The sequence below is a fragment of the Thamnophis elegans genome, chromosome Z (assembly GCF_009769535.1).
Source record: "Thamnophis elegans isolate rThaEle1 chromosome Z, rThaEle1.pri, whole genome shotgun sequence".
Lineage (NCBI taxonomy): Eukaryota > Metazoa > Chordata > Lepidosauria > Squamata > Colubridae > Thamnophis > Thamnophis elegans.
In genome coordinates this window covers 49,438,994-49,466,416 of record NC_045558.1, presented here as the reverse complement: position 1 = coordinate 49,466,416, position 27,423 = coordinate 49,438,994, and the positions used below count along the sequence as shown (strand labels likewise).

The window sequence follows — 27,423 nt, the reverse complement described above, 5'->3', positions numbered from 1 at the left end:
CTGAGTTGAACTGTAACTGGGTTAATTATTTTCACTATTGGGAATGGACCTAGAAATTTTGGGCCCAATTTCTTGCTAGACATTCTTAATTTTATGTATTTGGTAGATACAAAAACTTTGTTCCCCACATGAAAGGGGGGTGGAGCAAGCGGTTTATCAGCTTGCTTCTTATAGGCTTCTGCTAGAGCTTTCTTCATATTTTCCCATCCTTTCTTTAGTGTGTCCATCCATTCATTCAGAGACTTGGAGGAGGGAGGTTCTCTAGGCAGTTCAGGCATGGGAACAAATTCCATGCCACTGGTAACCTGGAAAAAAGTTAATCCAGTGTTGTTGTGGACCGCATTGTTGTACACCACATTGGCGAAGGGTAGCAAGTCCGACCAGTTGTCTTGCTGATAGTCCACATAACACCAGATGTATTGTCCCACCATCATATTGGGCCTCTCCGCTGCATCATTCATGCTGGGATAAAACGCTGATCTGAGTCCTGTGTAGACCCAATGGGTCTCAGGAACTCTCTCCCAAACTTGGTGGTGAATTGAACTCCTCAGTCTGAAATGATCCTTTTGGGCACCCAGTGCAGGGGATAAATGTGTTTCACAAACATTTTTGCTAATATCTTTGTGGACGGCAACCCTGAACAAGTGATGAAATGCACCTGCTTGGAAAACAAATTAATAATTGTCCAGATTACTCCATTCCTGCTGCTGTCTGAGAGCTTGATAATGAAGTCCATTGCGATTTCTTCCCATGGTTGGCTAGGGCTGGCCACTCGTTGTAGTAGTCCAGGGGGATTCCCCGGCCATATTTTCATCATTGCGCAAGTAGCACAGCTTTTTACATAATCTTCCACCTCCAATTTCATCTTTGGCCACCAAAATTGATGCCTGGTGAGGTGGAGCATTTTTAGGAATTCAAAGTGGCCTCCTAGTTTCGCATGTAGGACTTCCAGCCTCAACCCTGCAGGGACATACAGTTTGGACTCCTTTCAGGCTAATCGTTAGGATGTCCTTGTTTTTGTTGAACCACGGGTCCACCAGGAGTGCTGCTTTGAGCTCTGTCATCAGTTTATCCTGGCTTTGGGTAGTGACCTAGGCAGTGGTGGGTTTCAATTTTTTTTAGAACCTCTTCCGTAGGTGTGGCCTGTTTTGTGGGAGTGGCTTGCCAGCCATGTGACTGGGTGGGAGTGGCTTGCCAGCCATGTGACCAAGTGGGAGTGGCTTGGCAATCATATGACTGGCGTGGCCAACTTGTAAAATGTGCTGAAACTCACTTAACAATGCTCTTGCTTAGCAACCAAAATGTTGGCTCAGAAACTCTGGCATTTGAAGCACACAGTTTTTAAAGCTGTCAAGTTACAAGATCCTTGCACCCCTAACCCTTTAAGAAAAAAACCCCAGAGGTGTTCAAACTTGACAGCTTTAAGATTTGTGGACTTCAACTCCCAGAATTCCTCCTCCAGTCATGTTGACTCAGGAGCTCTGGCATTTGAAGCATGCAAGTCTTAAAGCTGTCAAGTTACAAGACCCTTGCACCCCTAAACCTTTAGATAAAACCCCCAGGGATTTACAAACTTGACAGCTTTAAGACTTTAAGGTTTAGATAGGACTCTTAGAGGTGGGCGGGCCGATTGGTGAGCCAGCCAATAAGTGAGCAGCAGGCAAGGCAAGCGTGGTGCGGATGGGTGGGGGGCGGGAGCTGGAACTGGTTCTAAACAGCACAGTAGATTTGTGGAACCTCTTCTATAGAAGAGGTTAGAACTGGCAGGAACCCACTCCTGGACCTGAGCCATCTTTTGGTGAGAGGAAGAAATGATGAGGTGAATAATGTCTTCCTTCTTACTGTTGTACTGCGGTTTTCTCAATAAAGCATCCACCAACAAGTTATTCCCTGCAGGGATGTGTTTAGTTTTGAATTTGAACCTTTGGAAGTATTGTGCCCAGTGAACTTGTTTGGAGGATAACTTTCGATGGGTTTGGAGAGGTTTGAGGTTTTTATGATTAGTCCAGATCTCGAATGGCATATCCCCCCCTTCCAGGAGATGTCTCCACATGAGCATGCTCCATCTGATTGCAAACACTTCTTTCTCTCAAATTGCCCATTTCCTTTCAATTGTGGTGAGTTTCTTGGAGATGTAAGTGCACGGCAAGAGGTGGCCCTCTTTATTATTTTGCAGTAGCACTGCAGCTATTGCTACATCACTGGCATCCATCTGGATTATGAATGGTCCTGCTTGGTCGGCGTTTTGCAGTTTGGGCTCTTGGGCAAAGAGCCTTTTTAATTTCCCAAAGGCTTTTTGACAGTCCATTGTCCACTTCAGGGATTGGTTTGCTTTTGACTTCATTGGGGAAGGCCCCATTTTTAATAGCTCAGTCAATGGGAGGGCAATTTCCACAAAAGTTGGAATGAATTGCCTTTAGAAATTTGCAAATCCAAGGAAGCTTTGTAGTTGTCTGTGAGTGCTTGGAGGTTTCCAGTCTAACACAACTTTCACTTTTTCTGGATCAATTTCTATCCCCTTGTTGGAAATGCGACAATCCAAGTAATCTAATGAGGTCTTGTAGAATTCACACTTCAAGAACTTTGCGTATAGCAAAGTGGTGGCCAGAAGTTTTTTCAGGATTTGCTGTACCAGCTTTACGTGTTCTTCTAGAGTTTCAGAGAAGATCAAGATGTCATCTAGATAAACGAGCACTCCATAGTACAGGTGCTGATGTAGCACCTTATTTATGTACTGCATGAAGACTGTGGGTCCTCCTTGTAGCCCAAATGGCATCACTTTGTATTGAAAACTGCCAAGGGGGGTGTTAAAAGCAGTCTTCCACTCATCTCCCTCTCCATATGTGGTACCCCTCTCTCAAGTCCAGCTTGATGAAGATTTTTCCTTTAGCCAAGTGGTTCAACATATCTTTCATGAGGGGAAGAGGATAGATGTTCTTTTCACATACCGCATTCAAGGCTCGCAGATCAACATAGAGATGAACCCCGCCATCTTTCTTTTATCTGAAGAGTACTGGGGCCACTACTTTTGACTTCGCTGGTTTAATAAAGCCCCGTTTCAAATTGATGTTGATGTAGTTCCTCAATTCAATCATCTCTTTTGGAGTCATGGAATTACATTTTTGGCTTTGGTAATGTAGCCCCAGGTTTGAAGCTTATTGCACAATTTGTGGGGCGATTAGGGGGAAGATAGTAACAATCTTCCTCACTGAATACCTCCGCCGAGTCCCAGTAGTCTTTTGGTACTTGTTGGATCCCTGGGGGTTTGATGTCTGCTGCAGGTACTGCAGGTTCCGGACAGTCTGGGCTGTTGAGGTCAATTGTTCCTGGGTGGCCTTTTGGCTCCACCGGTAGTAACAGCCCAAAACTGATAATCAATTTCCTAACGCTGTCATCCCACTTTATTGTAGGCACCCACTTGTCCAGCCATACAAGCCCCAAGATAATTGATTCCTGCATTCTTGGAGCTACAATGAATCTGAGGAATTCATGGTGGCGGCCTATCATCAACTTTACCAACTCGGTAATTTTCGTGGCTGGGGCCCCTTCAATTAGTGTTCCATCCACTTGCTCAAACCAAATGGGATGCCTTAGAGGTCTTACACATATGCCTAGCTGCTCCACAGTCAACATGCTGATTAAGCATCGGATGCAGCCAGTGTCCACAATTGCCCCAACTTCCCCCTCCATTCCTGTTTCTGACACTTGGAGGTTGCATTTTATAGTAAAGGGGCAGATAGGTGCACTCACCATTGGGTTGTCTTCAGCATTACTCTCCTCCGATGTCTCCCCAATGGTTGGACTTTTCATCACCTTAGGTTGGGGAGCCACCTCCTGAGATTGTTGGCCCAGATGACTCTTTTGTGGTGGCTTCTGGGGCCTTCTCTTTACTGTGCTGGCAATTGGTGTGCACGTTTGTGATATTGAGGATGGAGCCAAGCACTCTGATGCTGTGTGGCCGAATTGACATCAATGGCAACATTTTATTGCCCCCCCCAAGGGATGGGGGTGGGGTGGAAGCTTCTCTGCATCTGTGTTCAGCAGGCCAAAGGTTTCCTAGCAGGGATTCTGGCAGCAGGCTTCCGATGAGGGTTAATCTCGTGGTCAAGTATGATTGCAGTGATATACCAATCTTGGATATGTTCTGGGACCCACCTTATTCCGCAAGCTTCCCTCAGTTTGGGATCTAAGGCATTTTTGAATATGTAGACCAAGAGCCTTTCTGACCAGTATCGTAGTCTTCCAGCTATTCTCTGGAACTCCCAAACTAACCCCTTCACAGGATGACCAGACTGTTGCAATTCTTCTGCGTCCACGTGTTGGGCCACATTGCTAAATCGGGCACACATTAGTTGGATGGACCTAGTTGCATCATCTAGCTCAGGAGCTGCTTCCTCTTGGAGCTCCACTATCCAATGCGCAACCTCCCCTTCGTTCATCCCTTCGGCTATTTCTTGAATCAACACTCTATCAGAAGGGTATTGTGCCCCAACTTGATCAATGTATGCCCAGACTCAATTCAGGAAGTAAGCCAGCTTCTCTGGGGTCACATCAAATGTTGCCTAGAACCGTGGGGGCATGGGAGCCAGTGGACATTGGACAAAAGCCTGTTGAGGCATGGCTGGGGGGAGCTGGACCTGGTGGCATCCCCAGTCCCTGGCTCTGGCCAGGGACAGTTATCTGAAATAGCATCATTTGCTGAGGTGGGGCTGGAGTCCACTGACATCTCTCCCATCCATAACTTGGGAAGAAAGCCCAATTTGGTGGTGCTTGATTCACAGGCTGCAACCCAAATATTGGTGGCTGACTAGTGAGAGATGCTGGCCAAATCCCTTTCTGTTATCTCAGCTCATTTATCACTGTATGGAAGGAGCAATTATCTCCACTCAAGTATATTGCTGTGATTTTGTTGGGGAAGGAGGGGGAACTTTAACTCATGTTTGGCTGCACAAGTTGGTCTGGGAGGCTCCAATCATCTTTTCTTCTCCAGCCGTGTGTAGAATTAGCCTTTCCAGCCCGCTCCGTTCCATTCCCCTCCGGCTGTGACTGCATCTTCCCAGATGCTATAAATCTTGAAAATTCCTCCTCCACAAATTCCTTTGCACTTCGGAAGAATTTCAGAGAAGCAATTCTTGATTCTTAATTCTTCACTGATATTTTATGCTGACTGGGTCAGGTCAGAGGTGCAGATACAAAGAATGATCTTGGGCTTCTAGAAAGGAATGTTTTATTTTGGCAACATTCTACTCCTTCCTATTCCCCCTTCCAATTCCCCACTAATGAAACAGCATAGTAAAATAAGAGAGAGTGTGGCAGGCCAAAGATCCTAAAAAGAATATGACTGCAGGCCTGACAGATGCTTCAGCTGATTTATAAGCGTCTAGTCTGTAGTGTCAAATAAAAGAAGTAGGGGATGCCCAAGATGCTGCCATACAGATATCTTCAAATGGCGTTGTAGTCGCCCATGCCACTGTAGTGGCTGCACAGTGGGTAGAATGCACAGTAATACCCTGAGGTTGAACCCTGTCATTGGCTTCATAGGCTTTCCTCAACCATCTACCTATTGTGTTCGGGGTTACCCTAGCCACTTGCATGGCCGGTTGGCAAGACACCAGCAATGCCTCTGACCTGCAAAAGGAGGCCATTCATCTGAGATAAATCCGCAGAGCCCTGCAGACATCCAGCCTATGCTAGAGACGCTCCCTTGTGTGGGAAGGAGCCGGACAGAAATTGGGTAATACTACCTCCTGCGCTCTATGAAAGGGAGTATTAATTTTAGGAAGGTCGTGCCTAGTCTTAATGTTACCCTGTCCTGATGGGAAATGCACAAGTTTTCTCAAAATGAAAGAGCTCTGAAATACGTTTCACCGATGTAATAACTATTAAGAATGTGGCTTTCAGAGTCAATAGTTCAAGAGAGACTGCGTGAATGGGTTCAAATGATAGTCCTGTCAGTGCCTGAAGGACCAGCAGTAGATCCCACATAGGGAATCGGTGTATGACTGGAGGAGCAGATTTGTTGCATACTTTAAAAACTGCTTGATGAGGGGCAAGTGAGATAAGGGAACCTGATCCTCCCTGGGAAGTACAGTAGAGAGCGCTGCTATCTGGCAGTGCAAGGTATTGTGGGCAAGATTCTTGTCTAATCCATCCTGCAAAAATTCCAGTGGTATCGAGGCTTCAGATGGAGAAATGGACCTTGACTCGCACCATCTTATGAACGCCGACCACTTGACATTGTATATCCTTGTGGTCAATGGTCACCTGGATGCCTCCAATGTGGAGATGACCCTGGCAGAAATGTTTGCTCTGTTTAGAATGTCCCATTCAAGTGCCAGGCAGTTAGTTTGAGCCACTGGGGCTCCAGGTGTATCAAGAACCCCTGGCACAGACAAATATCCTCCCTGGGGATTCTCCAAGGTGGGGATGTAGATAGTTGTATCAAATCCACATACCACAGTCTCCTGGGCCAGTCTGGCGCTAGTAGAATTATCTCTGCCCCCTCTAACACTATCTTCCTGATGGTCCCTGGAAGAAGGGGAGCTGGGGGGAAAGTGTATAGGAGACCTTATGGCCACCTGCATCTCAGACCATCCTTGTCCTCAGCTCCTTGCATCTGGCATCTGCTCACAAAGCTTGGAAATTGTGCATTCTCCGGGATTGCAAAAAGGTCTATCACCGGCATCCCGAATCGGCAGCAGATGCTGTGAAAAAGATCCGGATGGAGTTGCCATTCCCTGTGGTCCACTGTGGCCAGACTGTGCCAATCTGCCTGATGATTGGCAGTCCTGGAGATGTGGTCCACTATGATCGAAGCCACATGTGTCTCTGCCCACAAAATGAGTCTGTGTGTCTCTGTCCACAGAGCTTTGGAGTGAGTCCCACCTTGCCTGTTCACATGTGCTTTTGTGGCGATGTTGTCAGTGAGAAGTAACACGTGCTTGTGTTGCAAGTCCAGCTGGAAGTGATGTAAGGCTAGACGGGCCACCTTGAGCTCTAGGTAGTTTATGTTGTGACATAGATCTGTGGCAGACCAGCATCCCTGTGCCATCTTCAAGCCCATTAGCACACCCCAGCTGTAAAGACTTGCATCTGTAGTCACGGTTACTCTAGTCAGTTCTCTGAATTGTGATCCTAGGTTGAGTGGTTCAGAGAGCGACAGGTGGACCTGCGGAGACACTGGAATGGCCAAAAGTGAATTGCTCACCATTGCCCTCTGATATGGGATTAGGGCTCACTGTAATATTCTGGCATGAAAACACGCCCAGGGAACAATCCCTATTGGTGATATTGTACCTAAGAGACTAGAAAGGTCTACTATTGAGACCGCCCGCCTGGAACATATTTTACATACTAACTTTTGGAGATTGGACCGATGGTCCTGTAACAGAAAAACCAACCCTGCCCCAGAGTCTATCATTGCTCCTAGATGCAGTATTCTCATGGTGGGAGTGAGGTGACTCTTGGCAAAATTGACAGAGAACCCCACCTGCTGAAGGGTGTTAATGGTGAGGTGGAGATCCTCCACTGCTTGATCAAAGGAACAGGCCTCTACTAGGACATCATCAAGGTAGCATTGGAGTCTCACTGGGATGGAATGAAGGTAAGCTGCCAATGCTGCCAGGACCTTGGTGAATGACCTTGGAGCTGAGGCCAGCCCAAATGGCAAGGCTTGGTACTGATAATGAGACCCATCCTGAGCGAACCTGAAGTACCTACAGTGAGAAGGCAATATCAGAATATGTAGATATGCTTCAGTGAGGTCTATAGAGGCCATGAAATCACCTTGCCTTATTCCTTGTAAAATTGACCTCAATGAGGCCATTTTAAAGCATCTGTACACAATATATCTGTTCAGATGTTTCAGATCTAGGATCGCTCTCCACCCCCTCGAACTCTTAGGGACTATAAAAAGGTTGGAATAAAAAACCCCTCCTTCCAATGGAACTGGTTCTATTGCTCGAATTTCTAGTAAGTGTTGGATTGCGAGTCTTATAAGATTACGTTTTACAGGGTTCTGAGAAGAGGGGAAGGACCAAAAGAGGTTCGGAGAGAAAGAGAGGAACTCCAGTCTGAGCCCTTGTTGTACAATTGCGAGGACCCAAGCATCCATCGTTATGTGTTACTATTGTGACACAAAGTGAAACAGGTGGCCGCATATGGGAAGAGTGGGATTAGACTCACTTCCGTCAGTGGAAGGGGTGACTGCCTTCCCCCAAAAGAGCTGTCTAGACTGCCCCTGGTTCCTATTCCTCTCAGGGAAATAATTCCAGTTCTGGAATCTATCCCCTCATGAACCATAGTACCTGTTCTGCTGGAATTCAGGTTCATTGTGACAGAAGAAGGGTCGTCTGCAGTAAGGAACAGGACGGTTCTCCTGGTGTTTGGTAGTAGATGGAAACACCTTCTTTTTCTCCTTGTTCTGCATTAAAATGGGATCCAAAAACTCACCAAAAAGGGACCCGCCTGCATATGGTGCAGATGCTAGATGGAATTTAGATTTATTATCTACCTGCCAGTTCTTAAGCCAGAGAAGATGTCTGGATGCTACAGGGGCAGACCAGGCTCGGAAGGCAAACTTTACGGAGTCAAGGGTGGCATCCACTGAATATTGTGTTGCTGCAATGATTTTGCTGATGTCTTTTATCATGCGACATCCTCTGGGGAAGTGCGCTCTTGCAATTGTTGTAACCACAATAATGTTGTTCTATTAAAGAAGGAGGCAGCGGCTGCTGATTTTATGGTCCAAGCTGAAGCCTGGAACCCCTTAATGTAAGATGAGTCCCACCTTTTTGTCTTCAGGCTTCAGCTTGTCCACTACATCTCCTGACACTACTGTGGCCAAAGATGATAGGGCCGTGATTGGCATGTCAACAGAAGGCACCTGGAGGGCCTGGGAGAAAATCTGGTCAACATTGTAAAGACGTCTATGAGTTGCCCCTGGATGTGGAAATGACCCTGGTGTGCCCACTGATTTTTAACCACCTCTAAAAAGAGTGGTGGGGCTGGAACCTCCTCCTTGTCTATGGCAGTTTTAGCAAGCATTGTTTGCTTCAAATCCTTGTGAGGGTCTGTGTCAGGAACAGAAGAACTGCCGCCATGTTTAGTTGTAGATTTGGCCTTGCCTAAGAGCTGCTTAAAAAGAGAAGGTTGAAAGAGACCAGCAAAAGCCAGAGTATCCGGCTTCCCTGAATCCTTATCATTGGACAACACCAACCCACAGAGAGGTTCTTCACCTGTCACTGAGCCCTCGCTGGCTAAGGAAGGAGAACCAGGCCTATCATCACCCTCAGTACAACTGTCTACATTCGGAAGTAAGACTGGTTGACTTTGGGATTTTTTAGGGGCCTGGCCCTGCTTTTCTTGTTGCTTCAAGCCTGAAGCTATACCATATGAGATAGCAGAGGAAATCAACGTTTGTATATTGGGAGGAAGACGTTGCAGGGCCTCGTAATCCTAATCTGGTTCCTCGACTACAGGGAGATCCAATTGTGATGCTAAGGTAGGGTGAGAAATCAGGAAATCCTGTGTGGAGCCCTCAATAACACCCCTTATAGCCCTGAGTGAGACAAAGGGGGAAGGGGAAATGTCCATTCTGAATCCCCTACCCATAACTGGAGATGGGATGAGGGAAGAACCAGGACTGGAGGCCCTGGAGGGGGACCAGAGTCATGTTGTTGTTGCTCCCGTAGCAGGCGCTCAGCCCAGGCCACACGCTTCTCCAGGGCATGCTGTCTGCACTGCTCATTGCGGTTGATGGCTGAGGCATTTGTGGCCTTGGCCCTGGTGTTAGGTCTGGCATTGTCATCTGGGCCCTGTGCTGAAGAGGGAACTTCAGGCCTGGGCGTCATTTTGTACTCTGTTCTTGTCAATCACACTCCACTATTCACTCCTGTGGAGCTAAGCCACTCAATAGGAGCTCTCCTTCCCACCTAGTTGAGCCCCTATAGTCAGCTACAAATTTTGTCTCCTAATTGTCCCTTCAGGTGACAAGGAGCAAGCCTCAAATGTCAAATGCTTCGTGGCTTACTCAAAATGGCCACCGCTCTTTATAGTAACCAAAATGACCACCTAGTTCAATTAATAGCCGCCCGCTTCATTCAAAATGGCGGGAGACCGTGCGTTCATGGGGCTAAGGCGGTTCCTGGGGCTAATCTTGCAGGAAGCCCCCAAACTAACCAGGCCAAGGCAATACAAGCACCAGCAACTAGGTAGTTGCAATGAGGTGGTGTGGTGATCTGCCGGCTCACTGCAAGGGAAGGAGAAAGCTCATCAGAAAAAGGCTTCAGTTTAAACTGCGGCTTTTCCCGATATTTGGGGCTACAGCCATACAAGCCATCTCAACTTACTAAAATAACAACCCAGCAGCTCTCTTACCTCAATAATTTCCATGTGGAGCTTCTGGCTGCCAGATTAAACCAAACATGATCCGGCGCCTCTGCAAAGCGGCAGTGTTGCCCGATACCCGCTCTGTCGCAGCAACAATCAATTTGTGATTTTTAAAGTAAATTGGGAAAAATCAACCAAATTGATTGAATTTATTTTGTCAATTAATTGAATATTTGCATTGCTACCCAACTAAGAATCTGTCAGACCGTAGACTGAGAGGAAACTGGGCAAGAGGAGTAGAGGCATTGCTGCAACACTTTTCTCTCAGTCTATGGACCAATCAGGATTGATAACAGTCCAATGGTAGCATCTCTCGCTCCCCATCATAGAGAACATATGAGTTTAAGGGAGCTCCTATATAAAAAGAATGTATTTGCTATTATATCAAATTCTGATATTCATGACACAAATGTACAGAAGTCAATTATATGTGGAACAAAGGAATGTATGCAAATCTCTGAAAACTTGCCTTAATCAATCTATAAACAGACAGATAATGTGCAAATTGAGAAAATGCAATTGAGTTCAGTTGCTGAGTTCCTAGGATAAGCTATTCTTCCTCCCTCATTAATCACCACAAAAGCAAGGTTTATGTTACCCGGGACATTACAAAGAACCCTTCAGCAGAGTAGGGTTGGCAAAGAATCTGCATTCTTGCATTATCTGTTGTTCATCAGACCGCTAAAAGGAAAACACAGTACAAGAATGATGTGTATGAGAAGATAACAAGAGGGAAACCATATTGCCACTTATCTCAAGTTTGCTAAGTATTACCTGAGTGATTTAATTGCTTTCAGATAATGCACTATGGACAGATGTGATGGAAATGGAACTTTGGGGCACGTATGAAAAATGTTATGCTTGGAGAAAGCAAACCACAGCATTTCAATAGAAGTTCATCCCAACTGTGAAAGATGGTAGAGGTTTTATGGTTTGGAGAGAGGTATCGTAATGATTGAAAAAAATGTACCCTGGATTGTAACAAAAATTCTAGGGACAGTGTCAGGTAATCGCTTTATGAACTAAAGATTAACTAAACATGAATCATGCAGCACAATTATCTTTAACATAAAACCACAATAGTGCGTCTATATCAAGATTTTATGCTTTGGTATATCTGAATGGGATCTTAATTTTATTGAAGTATTGTGGCCTGATATAAAGTGATTAAGTTATGCAAATTGTTCTATAATATCAGTGAATTGAAACAATTTTGCAAAACCAGCTTAAATATCTTTTTCCATGTAGGACTCCAATCTGCTTACCTTGCAGAAGTAAGCCTAAATTTACTAATCTATGAAATTAAGAGTACTGTATGATAGTTTGCACCCACTATTAAGTCTCATTTTTGGTATTGGACTGTACACTGACCTCTTCTAATCTGTTAGCCAGTGTTTTGCATATTTGCTGCTGCAGCTTAGTTAGGACCTTTATTGATACTTCTGTTGCTTGCCATACTTCTGTGGGCATTCTATCAATCCTTCCAGCCCTCTAACTTGCTAATGACCAGAATGGTGATTTAACACCATCTTCTAATAGTAGAGGTTCTTATAACTAGGGAATACATGAAATGTTAAAGTCAGTTTTGTAGAAATCTATATTTTATATATTATGAATGATCAGCACATTTTTTTGTGTGAGGCTGTTAGTGTGAGAGAAAAGAAATGGATGTAGAGTCCTGACATTAAAAATCTTTAGCTTTGATAAAGTATGAGTATTTAAGAATTGTAAACATAAATTATCAAACATTTGATATGTAACATTTCAAGAATCCATAGTACTGTAGATATAATTATTTGCTACTTTTTAACATTACCTTGATATAAACCATGAAATACTATGTTTGCCTAGGTTTAGGAGGAAAAATACCTAATTAACTGTTTTATTAAAAATATGTGTACTATCGTAGTAGCTTAGTGTTTATCTGAGAAATGCATCAGAAATAAAAATGGCATCAAGGATGCCAAATGGTTTATATAGAATGAAAAGAAAGAAAAATAAAATGAAAAAAATATTTTTTTTTATTTTGTCCTAGGGTCATGATGAGGAAGCTGTTGTGGATACAGGCAAAATCAGTTCTACTATCAACACAAACTTTGAGAAAGAAGAATTAGAAAGTAAATATTAAATTACTTTTTCAAACCTAAATACAAATAAATGAGGAATCCCAGTACCTTATTTGTAAAAAAAAATGTATTTTATAATTTATAGTACTATTTGGAATTTCTGGCTGTGTAGTGATCTTATTACATAATATTAATAAGATATTTATATTTAAACCAAAATTTTGGTTTTGTCATACCCTCCTAATAATATATAATTACTTGAGAAAGTAGGAGTGAACTTTTATGTAGCTGGCAGCAACAGTAACATCACAGCTGAAGAGTTCTCTTAAGTAGTTCTCCATTTCAGAGTGATATGTCTGGAAATGAAGGACAGAGTTGAAAGTTCTTGGCTGGTAATCAGTTTCCAAATGAGAATGTTACACAGAGGGCAAACACACTTGAACAAGAAACCTGAGTGAGCTTTTCAACTTTCTTATCCAGAGGAATTAAAAGGATTATGAAAAATTGCTTGTCTGTTTCTTCTCTCCCATTGGTAGGCTATTTCAGTTTACACAAAAATACTGGTGCTCCCAGTGGCCATTGCTATATTACATAGTATGTTTCAGTGCAATGCAATACTGACACTATTGAGCTCCACACAATAAGCCTAGATTTCAATATATTTTATTAATGGAGTTGTAGTAAAATGTTTAAGGAAGATACCCCAAAGAGCCATATGAATGCTCTGCACTTTCTTCATACAACCAATTAAAATTAAAGTACTAATTTATAGACATACTATCTCCATGCTTTTCACTGTCTTTTTCACCTTTCTTTTTTTAGCTTGTTGTCTGTGGAGAAAATGAAGCAACTTGATTAGATAACTATTTAGAAAAGATTATATCATAGTTGAATGAGTCAGTGTAATTGAAATCTTTTATTGTGTAAAATGTGATAGAAGGAAGCTCACTACAAATTTTAGTCAAACATTTAAAACTAGGATTGTGGTATTTAAAATAATTTGCACTAAGGATTCAAGGCTTCAGCTGAAATTTTTTGAAGTGAATGAGCATTTACTTATATTAAAATGGGGCTCCTGGAAGAACCTTGATAAAATGACTTGTGCCAGCATATAGAGTACAATTTCAGAGCACATATAATGAGAAAGAGGCAGTTAGCTTACATTTTACTTCATTTTTTTTATTCAAATATAATTGTTTGGATTTAATAGTACTGATAATTTAAAACAATTATTTTGAAGTAACTCTTGTACCTTTTCACATACTTTTGTCAAAAAATATACATAAACTCAAATACATATAGCAACAATAAAACTGAAACAAAAATCATTTGCATGAGAGAATTCATTGTTAGCATAAGAATGTCTTTTAAAAATATCAATTTTATACATTTGCATTTGTTGTATTGGAAATTAGCAACTATGCTATTTTAGGTTCTATAAGTATTTATAAAATACTTATAGTTGACTTGAAATGGTCTTGTGTGTATAATGTGCAATTTATATAAGTGTGGTTAATATTAATTTTTTTCAAAAAAATCTCAGTGTTTATGACCTTAGTAACCAAATACACTTTATACATTTTCTCAAATGACCTTGGATAAAGACATATCTGATCAAGCCAAACTACCTCTGGAGCTATCTGTTCTATATTTAGTATCTTACATTATGTTAAAGCTGTTATAAATAGTGATTTAAGCTAATACTGTAACAGGCTTTGTATGGGATCTGTATGTTACAGCTGTTGTGCAGGTGAGCTTTCTGAAATTTAGGTAATAATTAACTTATATGCTTTATACTAGGGATAGTTACCTTGCTATCTTCCAGATGGTTTGGATGATAGTTTTCTAAAGCCCAGACAGCATGGCTAATTGGTAAAGTGTTCTGAGAATTTTAGTGTGTATTAGGCTGACTAATGAAAAGGAAAGAATTCCAGCTCCCTTCTTGAGATAATGATTGATTCATCAACAGAAAGAGTGATTCTAGAACCCAAACAATCAGGAAGAAGCCACAGGACAGCTGGATACATTTGTAATCAAATTGGAATGCATTCAGATTTTAATGTTCCTGCTAAAATAAGCTATATGATTCATTGTGCTAGAAAAGAATATTAGACATTGTTCAAACTAGATTTAGCAGTATAACAGTGGTAATAATGAATTTCTTACCAAAGAAATTCCTATCCATTTCTACTCCTTTAATAGTTTCTTTTTAGTATCAAATCAATTGATAAGAAACTTAATTATAAGACGTATTTGGCAAAACAACTTGTACAATAGTGCAATTTGTAAAACCAAACAAAGAGTTGATGTCCTTAATACATTAAAACATGGCTGTTTAGCTTTTCATCACAAATAAGCTACATTCCACAAAGAAACTTAGTTTTTTTATAATATATTTTTAATTAATTTATAATATGACATACAAAGAGAATAAAAAAGTAAATATTAGAGAAATTAGGGAAGACAAAGGAAAAAGGGAAGTAGGGGAATGTAAGGAGAAAAAGAAAAAAAGGCATTGACTTCTGACTCTTTTGGTGCAGTAAAATAAGGCATTAACATCTACCCTCAACCTTTTACTTTTTCATAATAATATAAACTAGCCATTTCTATAACAACAAATCAATATAATCAGTAAAATCCAAAATCAAAGTTTCATTTTTTTCCACCTCAAGCATAAAGTTCAGAAGTAGTTTCAAAGTAGAAATAAAGGGGTTTTTTCCTTTAATCAAAACAGTCAATTTAGCCATCTTTGCGAACTCCATTGTTTTTGGCAGCCATTCATCCGTTGTGGGGAAAAGAAACTTAGTTTTGAAGAAACAGTTTTATTCTGATTGTACTGAAAACATCTTTCTCTGAAGGCTTTTAAAATTTAGTACAGCTTTCAAAACAATGTCAGTTCTTGTTTCTTCCCAGCAACATTAGTTTAATTAAGTTATCGGAAATTTAACTTGACACTAGGTTGTTTCTTAAGCTAATATAAAAATAAGCTGTCAGTTAGTGTAGTGTTAGATGATAGGAAGAGGATAAATGCCCTTACCTTGATAAAGGAGAAAACGAATAATGTATCTGGAAAAAGTCTAAATAAATAAAGAAATCTTCAAAAACATTGTGGCAGTTACTGCGGTAGATAGAAACTTGACTTTGTCACTAATAAGTTAAATTTTACCTTCCTTTTTTGTTTATTTATTTACTTTATTAATTTCCTTAATTAGGTTCAGTGATGGCTTCCTACTGGTTCAGACCAGTTTGGCCAAACCAGTAATGGTTTGGCGGCCTGGGTTGCTGGAACCATCAGTGACCCAGGCCTGCCATGCCACTGAATGGTTCCCTGGGTGGCACCATTGGTGCTACCATCTCGTTTTTCAGTTCTGCTCATGCTCAGAACAATTTTAATTGCACTATGTATGCGCATGAAGTACACGCATCAGCGAACCGGCAGTAGTGTCTGCCAGAACCCACCCCTGATTAGATTGTAGTAATAGTACAGTGACATTTCTTCATAGATATCTGAATGGCTTTTGTACTTTTGAAAACTTTGCTTCTCACCCATAATAGGCATGGTTCTACCACAAAACCGCGGACGACAAAATCGCGGTCGACGAAAGCGCGTATGTGACGTCATCACAGCGCGACAAAAAAGATCGAAAAATGTAAAAATAAAGCTAAAACCTTCCCCTAACCCCCCCAAACCTAACCCTAACCCTAACCCTAAACCTAACCCTTAACCTAACCCTAAACCTAACCCTAAACCTAACCCTTAACGTAACGAAAAACCTAACGCTAACCCTTAACCTAACGCTAAACGTAACGCTAACGCTCTAACCCTAACCCTAACCCTAACCCTTAACCTAACCCTAACCCTAACCCTAACCCTTAACCTAACCCTTACTTTTATGTGAATCGGCTTGCTGTAATTTAATTTTTATTTCAATTTTTCGATCTTTTTCGTCGCGTTGTGATGATGTCACATACGCGATTTCGTCGACCGCGCTTTTGTGGAACGCGCTTTTGACGGGTCACGAATAGGCATTCCCTGTGTCTCTGACATTAGAATGATAAGAGTATCATCATGGCACCTCAAACCTTTTTCTGGAAGTGATCTCTTAAGGTTGTGACCCAATTAATTCATATCCTTTTAACTTTAGATCCTTGTTTACTTGTTATAGGAACCTCAGAGTTTACTTTCTGGTATGCCATATAACAGTATGCCATTTGTGCAATTGCCAAAATTCGCACTACTGTAAACCAAAAAGAGATTAACCACTTTGTATTGCCTTATAATATTTGTATAACCATACATTTTATTGAGGAGCCCTGGTGGCTCAGTGGTTAGAATACAATTTTGCAGGCTAATTTTGCCCATAGTCTGAATTTGATCCTGATGAGGTTTGAGGTTGATTCATCCTTATGAAGTTGGTAAATGGTAAAATGAGGACCCAGATTATTGGGAGCAATATGCTGACATTATAAACTGTTGACAGAGTCCTGTAAAGCACTATGGAGTGGTATATAAGTATAAGTGCTATTCCTGTTGCTGTTCTAATCATATAAATTTGGTCAGAGGAGGGAAGTCATCAGATCTCAGGGAAATAGCATCATTCATTCATTCATTCATTCATCCATTCATCATTAATTAATTAATTAATTAATTCATTCATTCATTCGACATGGCCACCCATCTCAAATGTATACATGATTCTGAGTGGCCAACAATGATTTAAAAAGGTGAAATTTATTATAAAACCGATCATGGGGTTATAACAGTAACTAGAACGACTATTTTTGGTGTCACTAGGTGATACAATCATGTGACTTTAAGCTTTATGACTGAATCACCTTAGTGATGACAATTTCAGTCGCTTTTGCCATTGAAACCCAAAGATTACTTGTAACAGGACAAGTAGATACAACTGAGGTGAGATGGCCTGCAAGCAATCTGACCCTATGAAGAGGTTTATAAATAATTACAAGATCTTGAATTGAATCTGGAAGCATGATAGCAACCAATGCAGCTGAAAAGTGCCCATAGTTCTCTCTATATATGGAGATAGAGAAGTTTCATAATGAATGTTGAAGACAATAAATTTACTTGGATTCCCATTATATTTATCAAGAGATAGATATGTGCTTTTAGTGGCCTATGTCTGTTGCAGTTTCTTTAGGATTTGGGTCTGGGAATGAATGCTGTATCTGTGGTCTATCTGGCTTTTACTAGTTGGTACTAATGTTAGAGGAAGACATTGGTAACTTGATTAATATGGGAACTGTCAGAACCAGTGTGTTGTTGATCCCTTTGGTGGTGACAGTATGCTTAGGCAGTCAAGCTTCCCACTTAGGCTCATCAATAAATCATAGTCCCCAGGCTCTTAATCCAGTTGTCAATTAAATTTGACAAAAGATTCCTAAATATTAGTTGACTAGTTTAGAATCTTCATTGGAGAAAAGTAAAATCTGAAACAAAACAAATGATAAAGTACCAGAGACTTACATTTCTATGTCCAATGGTTAAATTTTAAATTCAAAGGATATTCATCATGCCTTTTTAAATTAACAAATACATGATGGATCACATGGAAGGTGGTATATGAGTGGGTCCAAGTGATGATGAATTCATCCTAGTTGGAGGGGTATGCCCCCTACTTAAGAAGCCATTTCTGGACTCTAACATTCTGGAGAATTTTTGTCCTATCTCTCATCTTTCTTTTTTGGGAAAGATGATTGAGAAGGTAGTGGCATTGCAATTCTAGAGGACTCTGAAGGAAATGGATTATTTGGACACTTTCCAGTCAGGGTTTAGGCCTGGACATGGAACCAAAACTGCATTGATTTATTCCTGGATGATCTCTGGCAGGGGTGAGATGGAAGTGGTTCATCTCTCCTTGCCCTCCTTGATTTCTTGGCTTTGGTGGTTTTTTGGGCTAATTTAGAGAATTAGAGTAGTTGGCATAGTTTTGTGCTAGTTCATCACTTTTCTCTGAGCTTGGTTCCAATAGAAGTTAATAGTAAGCAAGAGGTCCAGTTCATAGCTCCTACTTTGGAGAGTGCCACAGATCTCGATGCTTTCTCTACTCCTACATCTACATGAAACAATTAGAAAAGATACCCAATCACTACAGGATAAAGGTATCACCACTATGCTAATGATATCCAATTATATATCTTCCTCCTGGGTGAAGTGAGTGATGCAGTGGATGTTCTTTCGTAGTGTCTGGAGATTTTAGGGGGCTAAAGTGGGAACAACAGACTTCATCTGAACCCTGATAAGATGGAGTGACTATGAATGAGCCTCTCCGTATCCAGGAGTTTATCATCTTGTTTTGAATTGATTTACACTACCCCAGACACATCTGATGCATAACTTAGTGGTCCTCTTGGAGTCACAGCTCCTGCTCGAAGAGCAAGTGTAATTGTGGTTAGGAGGGCGTAACTTCATGCTGTGTGCCAGTTATACCCTTTCCTGGAGAGGGAAGCTTTCCACTTACTCACTCGTGCCTTAGCCATCTCCCTTTTGAGACTACTACAATGCACTCTACATGGAACTACTCTTGGAAAGCATCTGAAAACTTCCTAGCTGCTGCAAAGTGCCATTGCATGAGCTATATTGGGTATCCAAAGAAAGGCACATATAATACCTTTGCTCCACAAATTACATTGGGTGCCAGTTTGCTTCTGGGTCCAATTCAAGGTGTTGGTTATGACCTATAAAGCCCTACATGGCATGGGGCCAGGCTACCTATAGAACCTGCTTCATCCCATAACATTAACCCATCCCAACCTGTCAAGCAGGCAGATATGTTGCAGACTTAGTTAAAGAATTATGGGGGGTCTAAGGAGAGAGCCTTCTCTGCCATTGCTCTTGCCCAATGGAATACTCTTCACCCAAATGTGAGACAGGCCCCACATTCCTGGCCTTCTGAAAAGGGTGTTAAAACATGGCCCTGCAGTTCTGAATGGGGAATCCAAAAGAGCATGCAGTGGGGTTGGCTGGTGCCTTGAGAATCCATCCTTTGTCTTTGTCAACTAATTTTTAACAGGTTCTTACCTCCTTAATATTTTTAAATAATTTTTAAATTTAAATTTTTTACATCTTAATTTTTACATTCTGTTTCACATTTTGATGCTTTATTATATACCTCCAAGAGTCCCTTTTTGAGGGACATGGACAATTCAGAAATATTATATATAAAAATAAACTTTGAAGGGGAAGAGACACTGGATTTTCATTAAAAAATAAACCATGTTTTATTTCTAATAATACGAACAATGAATTACAATATGACACTTTTGGGTAACATTTTCATTTCTGCCTTAAAAACCTTAAGGTAAAAAAGTTAAATAATCATAAACTAGCAGATCTGGTAAATCATTTTTGTTGCTGTTGTTTGATCTCCTTTACAACAGTGGATATCCTGCAAATCAAATTTGTTTTATAAGCCTGTAGTATGCTCTGTGTTTTTCTCTTTTTTGGGACAATTTAATTATTTTTACATTTCTAATATATTGAATAATGTTTTGGTTAAGGTCATAGAGCTGTATATATTGGTGTTCATGTGCCCTTTGGAAAACAAGGTCGACGCCGTCATAGACATCATGGTCATAAACGTCATAGACGAAGAAAAGAAAAGGAGACTGATAGAGAAGATGGGCGGGAATCTCCTTCTTATGGTAAGAACTTCGTTAACACTTTACATTTATAATCAATCTAGAGTTCATGTTTGTCTGTTGTGACAGGATGGGCAGCAAAATTTAATAAATAAAAGTAAAAAATGTAATTCAGTTAAAGAACAGCTTTTCCAGTTTCCTAAATGTATGATGTACAACATGATATGACTTCCTGGAACAGATTGTTAGAGTCTTCATCTCATTATTGCTTTTTCAGGGAAAAAGCCGCTCTGCTCTTGGGACTAGCTCTATCTCAAAAAAAGTCTAATCAGGAAAAGTTGGTCCTCTTTACAAGACAGGCTTTTGATTTCTATTTCTTGGGGTTCCCCCATTTTTCTTTCTACCTTTTTCCCATCCAAAGTTTTCTTGACTTCACTTCATTGTGCTCTCCAGACAGTGGTTTCCAGAAAGTTAGGCATTGATAAGAGCAGACTGTTTCCCTACCATATGTTTATACGGGTAAAGATTGTACTCCTAAATCAGTACTCACTTCCATAGAGAGGTGATGATTGTGATTTTTAAGGGTGACTTGTTAATGAAGCTTCCTCTCATGCTTCTACAAAACACTACATGTTTAACACATTTTCTTCAGCAACTTCAGCCTTTGAAAAATACAGCAAAAATTAGTAGTATGTCTGGAAATCACTAATGTGATTCATAATCTTAAGATTTCTGACATCATCATACTGGTCATGGGTGGTGGAACAAAACTTCCAGAGTATTTACTTCCCTTATGTGCCACTAATAAATTGTTCCATTGCCATCATTTACTCATAATATCTTTCATTTTGTTCAGCAAATGTACTTGCAATTATAACTTACCTGTTTGTTATGTTATGAATAAGGTGACCAGATTTTCAGATTGATAAAGAGGGACACCATTGACCGGGGGGAGGGAAGGGAGCTAGGCCACGGCGGTTACTGCCAGCCCGCGGCCTCGCTAGGGACGTCTGGTCACCTTTATACATATCCTCTCTCTCTCTATCCATCCATCCGTCTGTCTGTCTATCTGCCTAGAGCCAAGGTGGCGCAGTGGTTAAATGCAGCACTGCAGGCTACTGCTAGATCAGCAGGTCAGCGGTTCAAATCTCACCGGCTCAGGGTTGACTCAGCCTTCCATCCTTCCGAGGTGGGTAAAATGAGGACCCAGATTGTTGGGGGCAATATGCTGACTCTCTGTAAACCGCTTAGAGAGGCCTGAAAGGCCTATGAAGCGGTATATAAGTCTACTGCTATTGCTATTGCCTGCCTATTTGTCTACCTAGTTATGGTATCCCTCTCCCTCTTTCCCCCTCCCTCTCTCCATCTGTCTATCTGCCTGCCTACCTATCTCTCTCTCTTTCTCTCTATCCATCCGTCTATCTGCCTGCCTATCTGTCTATCTATCTGGTAACGTGACTACTGGTAACGTAGTCATGCAGGTAGATGGGCTTTTTGGTAGCTCTGCCAGAACTGCACAGTTCAGTTGGAGGATGTTCTTCGGACAGATCGGACGGACATTTTTGCTTCGCAGTTTCGCTTGGTGGAAGCTCCTGGAACCTTTCACAGGACGCAGCTGGAGCTTCTAGAGCCGGTTCCTTCGAACTCGCTGCGGGCCTGCAATACAAGAAACTAAGAATCCCAGTGACTTTGGGTTTGAGTTGGCTGTGGAAGGAGTGACTCCATGCTCCTTTTGAGTAGGGCTTTGGCTAACTCCTGCAGGAGTTACTTCTGGTTGCCTAAGAGTGGAATTGGAGAGGCGGCCACAGAGTTGGTCAACATGCCTTCTCCAATTCCAACCGTCCTCGATCTCTATGAGATAAGAGAGAGGCCCGGTGATGCCTATCACTGTGACAGGAATCCACAGAGTTCCCCTGGCGTAGTTGTGGGCGTAAACTGAATCCCCTATGCTAAAATTCCAAAATTTGCTTGTGGAGTCAGGGGTCGATGGGGCAGAATAGTTTGGGTGTAGCCGATCTAAGTGGGACCTTAGCCAGTGACCCATGAGAAGCTCTGAGGGGCTTCTCCCTATAGTGGCACTTGGCGTGATGTGTTGAATTAGCAGATAATGGTCAATCTCCTGGGCCTATCCTAGATAGGGCCTCTTTTGCAGATCTCATCATTCTCTCCGCCTAACCATTGGAGGCCAGATGGAATGGCGCGACCAGGGCATGTCTTATTCCCTGTGCTGCTAAGAAGGTCTCAAATTGCATGGACATGAATTGGGGCCCATTGTCAGAGACCAGGACATTGGGCAATCTGTGTGTGGGGAAAAGTCTCTGTAGTATCTTGATGACCACTTCTGTCATAGTGGAGGTCATCAGGACTACCTCTAGCCATTTTGAGTAGGCATCCACAACTACAAGGAACTGGGTCAGGAAAATCAATGTGCACCTTAGACCACGGTGCTTGAGGTCGCTCCCACTCCTTAGCTGGCGCCTCTGGGGGAGCTGGTCTGGACTCCTGGCACGGTGTGCAGGTAGCTATCCATTCTTGGATCTCCCTGTCCATGTTAGGCCACCACATGTAACTCCTGGCCAAAGACTTCATCCTGACAATTCCAGGATGCCCTACGTGTAAAGCCTCTAATACTGCAATGCACAGTTTGATTTGATTTTGATTTGATTTTATTAATATTTGTAGGCCGCCCTTTTCCCTGAGGGGACTCAGGGCGGCTCACATAAAATCAGGGAGGGGGAATAACAAAACAATGACAAAGACACATATAATAAAAGTAATAAGCAACATACATTCATCATTCGGGAGGGGCGGCTATCCTTGTCCCCAGGCCTGACGGGCTAGCCAGTTCTTAAGGGCTGTGCGGAAGGCCTGGACGGTGGCGAGGGTACGAATCTCCACGGGGAGCTCGTTCCAAAGGGTCGGGGCAACTACTGAGAAGGCCCTCCTCCTTGTGGTTGCCAGCCGGCACTGGCTGGCCGATGGAATACGGAGGAGGCCCAACCTGTGAGATCTAATTGGTCGCAGGGAGGTAATTGGCAGAAGGCGGTCTCTCAAGTATCCGGATCCACTACCATGTAGGGCTTTATGGGTGACTAATAGCACCTTGAAGCGCATCCGGAGATCCACAGGTAGCCAACGCAGCTCGCGGAGGATAGGTGTTATGTGGGTGAACCGAGGTGCACCCACAATCACTCGCGCGGCCGCGTTCTGTACTAGCTGAAGTCGCCGGATGCTCCTCAAGGGCAGCCCCATGTAGAGCACATTGCAGTATTCCAGCCTAGAGGTCACAAGGGCCCGAGTGACTGTTGTGAGTGCCTCCCGATTCAGGTAGGGTCGCAACTGGCGCACCAGGCGAACCTGGGCGAATGCCCCCCTGGTCACAGCCGTCAGGTGGTGGTCAAACGATAGCTGTGGATCCAGGAGGACACCCAAGTTGCGAACCCTCTCTGAGGGGTGTAAAATTTGACCCCCCAGCCTGAGTGATGGAATGTTTGTCGAATCTTTGGGAGGAAAACACAACAGCCACTCGGTCTTTTCTGGGTTGAGCACAAGCTTGTTAACCCTCATCCAGTCCATAACGGCTTCAAGGCCTCGGTTCATCACGTCTGCCGCTTCATTGAGTTGGCACGGGGCGGACAGATACAACTGGGTATCGTCCGCATATTGATGGTATCTGATCCCGTGCCTACGGATGATCTCTCCCAGCGGTTTCATGTAGATGTTGAATAGTAGGGGGGATAAGACCGAGCCCTGAGGCACCCCATATGTTAGGGGCCTAGGGGATGATCTCTGCCCCCCCACCAACACCGACTGCGACCTGTCCGAGAGGTAGGAGGAGAACCACCGCAACACGGTGCCTCCCACTCCCACCTCCCGCAGTCGTCGCAGAAGGATACCATGGTCGATGGTATCGAAAGCCGCTGAGAGGTCAAGGAGGACCAGGATGGAGGAATGTCCTCCATCTCTGGCTCTCCAGAGATCATCGGTCAATGCGACCAAAGCGGTTTCTGTGCTGTAACCGGGTCTGAAGCCTGACTGGAAGGGGTCGAGATAGTTTGCTTCCTCCAAGGACCGTTGGAGCTGGAAGGCCACCACCTTCTCAACAACCTTCCCAAGGAAGGGAAGGTTGGAGACTGGGCGATAGTTATTAAGAACAGCTGGATCCAGAGATGGCTTCTTTAGGAGGGGTCTCACCACCGCCGCTTTCAGTGCGGCGGGGAAGTTCCCCTCCCGAAGAGAGGCGGTAACAACCGCCTGGATCCAGCCTCGTGTCACCTCACTGCTGTTAGCAACCAGCCATGAGGGACACGGGTCCAGTACGCAGGTGGAGGCACTTACAGCCCTCATGGCCTTGTCCACATCCCCGGGGGTAACATCCTGAAACTCAACCCAGAGATGTTCTACTTGATCCTCTTGTGCCTCGGCTGGAACTGCGGGGGTGGAGTCCAAGTCCGACCGAAACCGAGCAATTTTGTCCGCTAGGAATTGGGCATAATCCTCAGCTCTGCCCTGCAAGGGTTCCCCCGCTTCCCTTTTATTTAATAGGGAGCGGGTTATCCTAAACAGGGCGGCTGGGCGGGACTCAGCGGACGCAACCAAGGTGGCTATGTGAGATCTTTTCGCTGCCCTAAGAGCCCTGGTGTATTCCTTGGTGCAGGTGGTTACCATTGCTCGGTTCGATTCGGACTTATCGGACCTCCATCGGTGCTCTAGGCATCTCCTCCGGCGCTTCATCTCCCGGAGTTCCTCGGTGAACCAAGGAGGTCTCCGGGATCCGCCGCCTCGGAGGGGCCGTAGTGGCGCAATCCGGTCGAGGGCCTCCGATGCTGCCGAGTGCCAAGCAGCAACCAGAGTCTCTACCGGACTGTGGGCGAAAGTATCAGGAATAACCCCAAGCTCCGTCTGGAACCTTGATGGTTCCATAAGTCGCCTGGGGCGGAACCACCTGGTCGGTTCCTCCTCCCTACAGTGGGGGTTTGGCCTCCGGAAGTCGAGCCTCAGTAGGCAGTGGTCTGACCACGACAGGGGTATGATATCGTTACCCCTCAGACCAAGGTCACAGATCCACTGCTCCGAGAGGAATACGAGGTCGAGCATGTGACCCGCCGAATGGGTTGGGCCCCGAATTACTTGGGTCAAGCCCATGGCTGTCATGGAAGCCATGAACTCCTGCGCCCCATCAGAGTTTTCACCGAGCGACGGCAAATTAAAGTCCCCCAGGATCATCAACCTAGGGAACTCAATTGCCAGCTCGGCTACCGACTCGAGGAGCGAGGGGAGGGCTGCTGCAACGCTGTTGGGAGGCAGGTACGTTAACAGCAAACCCACTTGACCCTTGAGGTCCAACTTTATCAGCAGAGACTCACACCCGACAAGCTCCGGAGCAGGGACCCTACGAGGAACTAACGACTCCCGGATAACGACGGCCACACCCCCACCCCTTCCCTGGGCTCTCGGCTGGTGCAGCACCTGAAATCCTTCTGGGCACAGCTCTACAAGGGGGACTCCTCCCTCTGGGCCCAGCCAGGTTTCAGTAATACATGCCAGGTCTGCCCTCTCGTCTAAAATTAAGTCCCGGACGAGAGGAGCTTTATGTACCACAGACCTGGCATTTAGCGACAACAGCCTGAGTCCAGGGTCCTGATCACTTGCGCCATCTGGTCTCGGAGTGGGACTCATAGGGCCGGAAGGAGGGATCTCTGTAATGTAGCGAACCCTCCTTCCCCGATAATGGCCTGCCCTAAAGTCCCCGCCGTATCTGCCCCTCCCTGTTACGACCGTAATACCCCGACCCTCTCCCGTGTCTCTAGTCCCCTCAACCACCCCCATGGCCCCCGCATCTCCCGGCAGGTCCTCCGAATCACACATACTCATACACTCCCCCAAACAGTCCCCACGTAAGAGTTAAAAAACACAAAAATTTACAACAATATAATAATAAAAAGTGGGACATTCATTCATTCATCTCATACGTATCTCATACATATCCCATACAAAGAGAGAAGAGAAAGGTGAAAGAAAAGAAAGAAAGTAAAATAGTTGCGTTTGGGTGGAACAATGACCCGATCCCCCCCCCCCCCAGCAAACAGCCATTGACAACAAACAATTCATCTCTCTTACAATAGTACATTTTGAAATCAGGCCCAACAGGCCCCTTGGACAACTCCCTCCACACCCAGTTCAAAATTTGTTTGATGGTGGAGTCCTTTGCAGAGTGGCGAGCAACGTCATTAGAAGAGACAGGACCAGTCTCTAAGCAGTCAATCAGGATAACTGGTGTCTCAGGGGTAGGGTCTGTAAGAAGTTCTGGCAGCGGGCAGCAACTCAAGGCGTCAGCATGCCCCAAAGTGGAGGCAGGTCGGTGGATGAGACGATAGGCATGGGCTGCTAGGAAAATGATCCATCTGATCATCTGTGGCGATAATGACACAGGGGTAGGTCGGTCCCCAGCCAGCAAGCCCAAAAGCGGTTTGTGGTCCGTAATTAGTTCAAAATTATGGCCGTAGAGGTACTCATGGAACCTTTTTACACCGGGCACTGCAGCCAAAGCCTCACAGTCCAGCTGGCTGTAGTTCTGCTCAGCAGTGGACAAGGTCCTTGAGTAATAGGCTATGGGAGCTATTGGGCATGTGGTGGCTGAGGACGGCTCTGATGTCAAACTGTGAAGTGTTACAAGTCAAGACCAGTGGCAGGATCTGCCTGTACTGCACCAGGAACGTGTCTGCTGACAGAAGTCTTTTTATCACGACAAATGCGGCTGCCTTGACTCTGCCGCAGGACCATTTTGCATTCTTTGCCAGGAGATGATGTAAGGTCTCAGCAACAGTGGCTTTCTGTTTAAGAAAGAGATTGTAGAATATAAGGAGCCCGAGAAACCCCTGCAGCTTGGTTTGATTGAGATGGAGGCCTTTGTCTCAAATTCTGGTCAAAACAGTTCACAAATGTTTGAAAAGTTGCGTCTCATTTGCAGCCAATACCAAGATGTCGTCAAAATAGGGGATGACTCCTGGAATCCCCTGCAAAAGCCGTTCCATGATGTTTTGGAACAGTCCAGGGGCGATACTAACTCCAAATTGCAGGCGGTGACATTTGAATGTACCCCTGTGCATGGCAATGGTTTGGGCCTCCTCCATAGCGTCATCAACAGGCAATTGTTGATATGCCTACACCATGTTCAATTTAGTGAATACTTTGCCGGGGCCTAAAGAATGTAATCAATGCTGTACAATGGGTACAGGGTAAGCGCTTTGTTGTAACGCTCTATTGATTGTGCATTTGTAGTCCTCGCAGATGTGGACAGACCCATCAGATTTGACAAGTGTCACTATAGGGGTCTCCCAGCGTGCATGATCAACCAGCTCCAGGA

The 27,423-nt window shown here is 43.8% G+C and overlaps 1 protein-coding gene across 2 annotated transcripts in view; it reads left to right on the top strand.

Moving 5' to 3' along the window:
- Positions 1–27,423, top strand: part of SLC4A7 (solute carrier family 4 member 7) — a 153,200-nt gene that overhangs the window by 49,015 nt on the left and 76,762 nt on the right. For both annotated transcript variants that reach the window (XM_032237216.1, XM_032237215.1), the window contains exons 2-3: positions 12,425–12,506; positions 19,977–20,120. In XM_032237216.1, the coding sequence (XP_032093107.1) occupies positions 12,425–12,506; positions 19,977–20,120 (226 nt within the window). The remainder of the gene's footprint in view (positions 1–12,424; positions 12,507–19,976; positions 20,121–27,423) is intronic.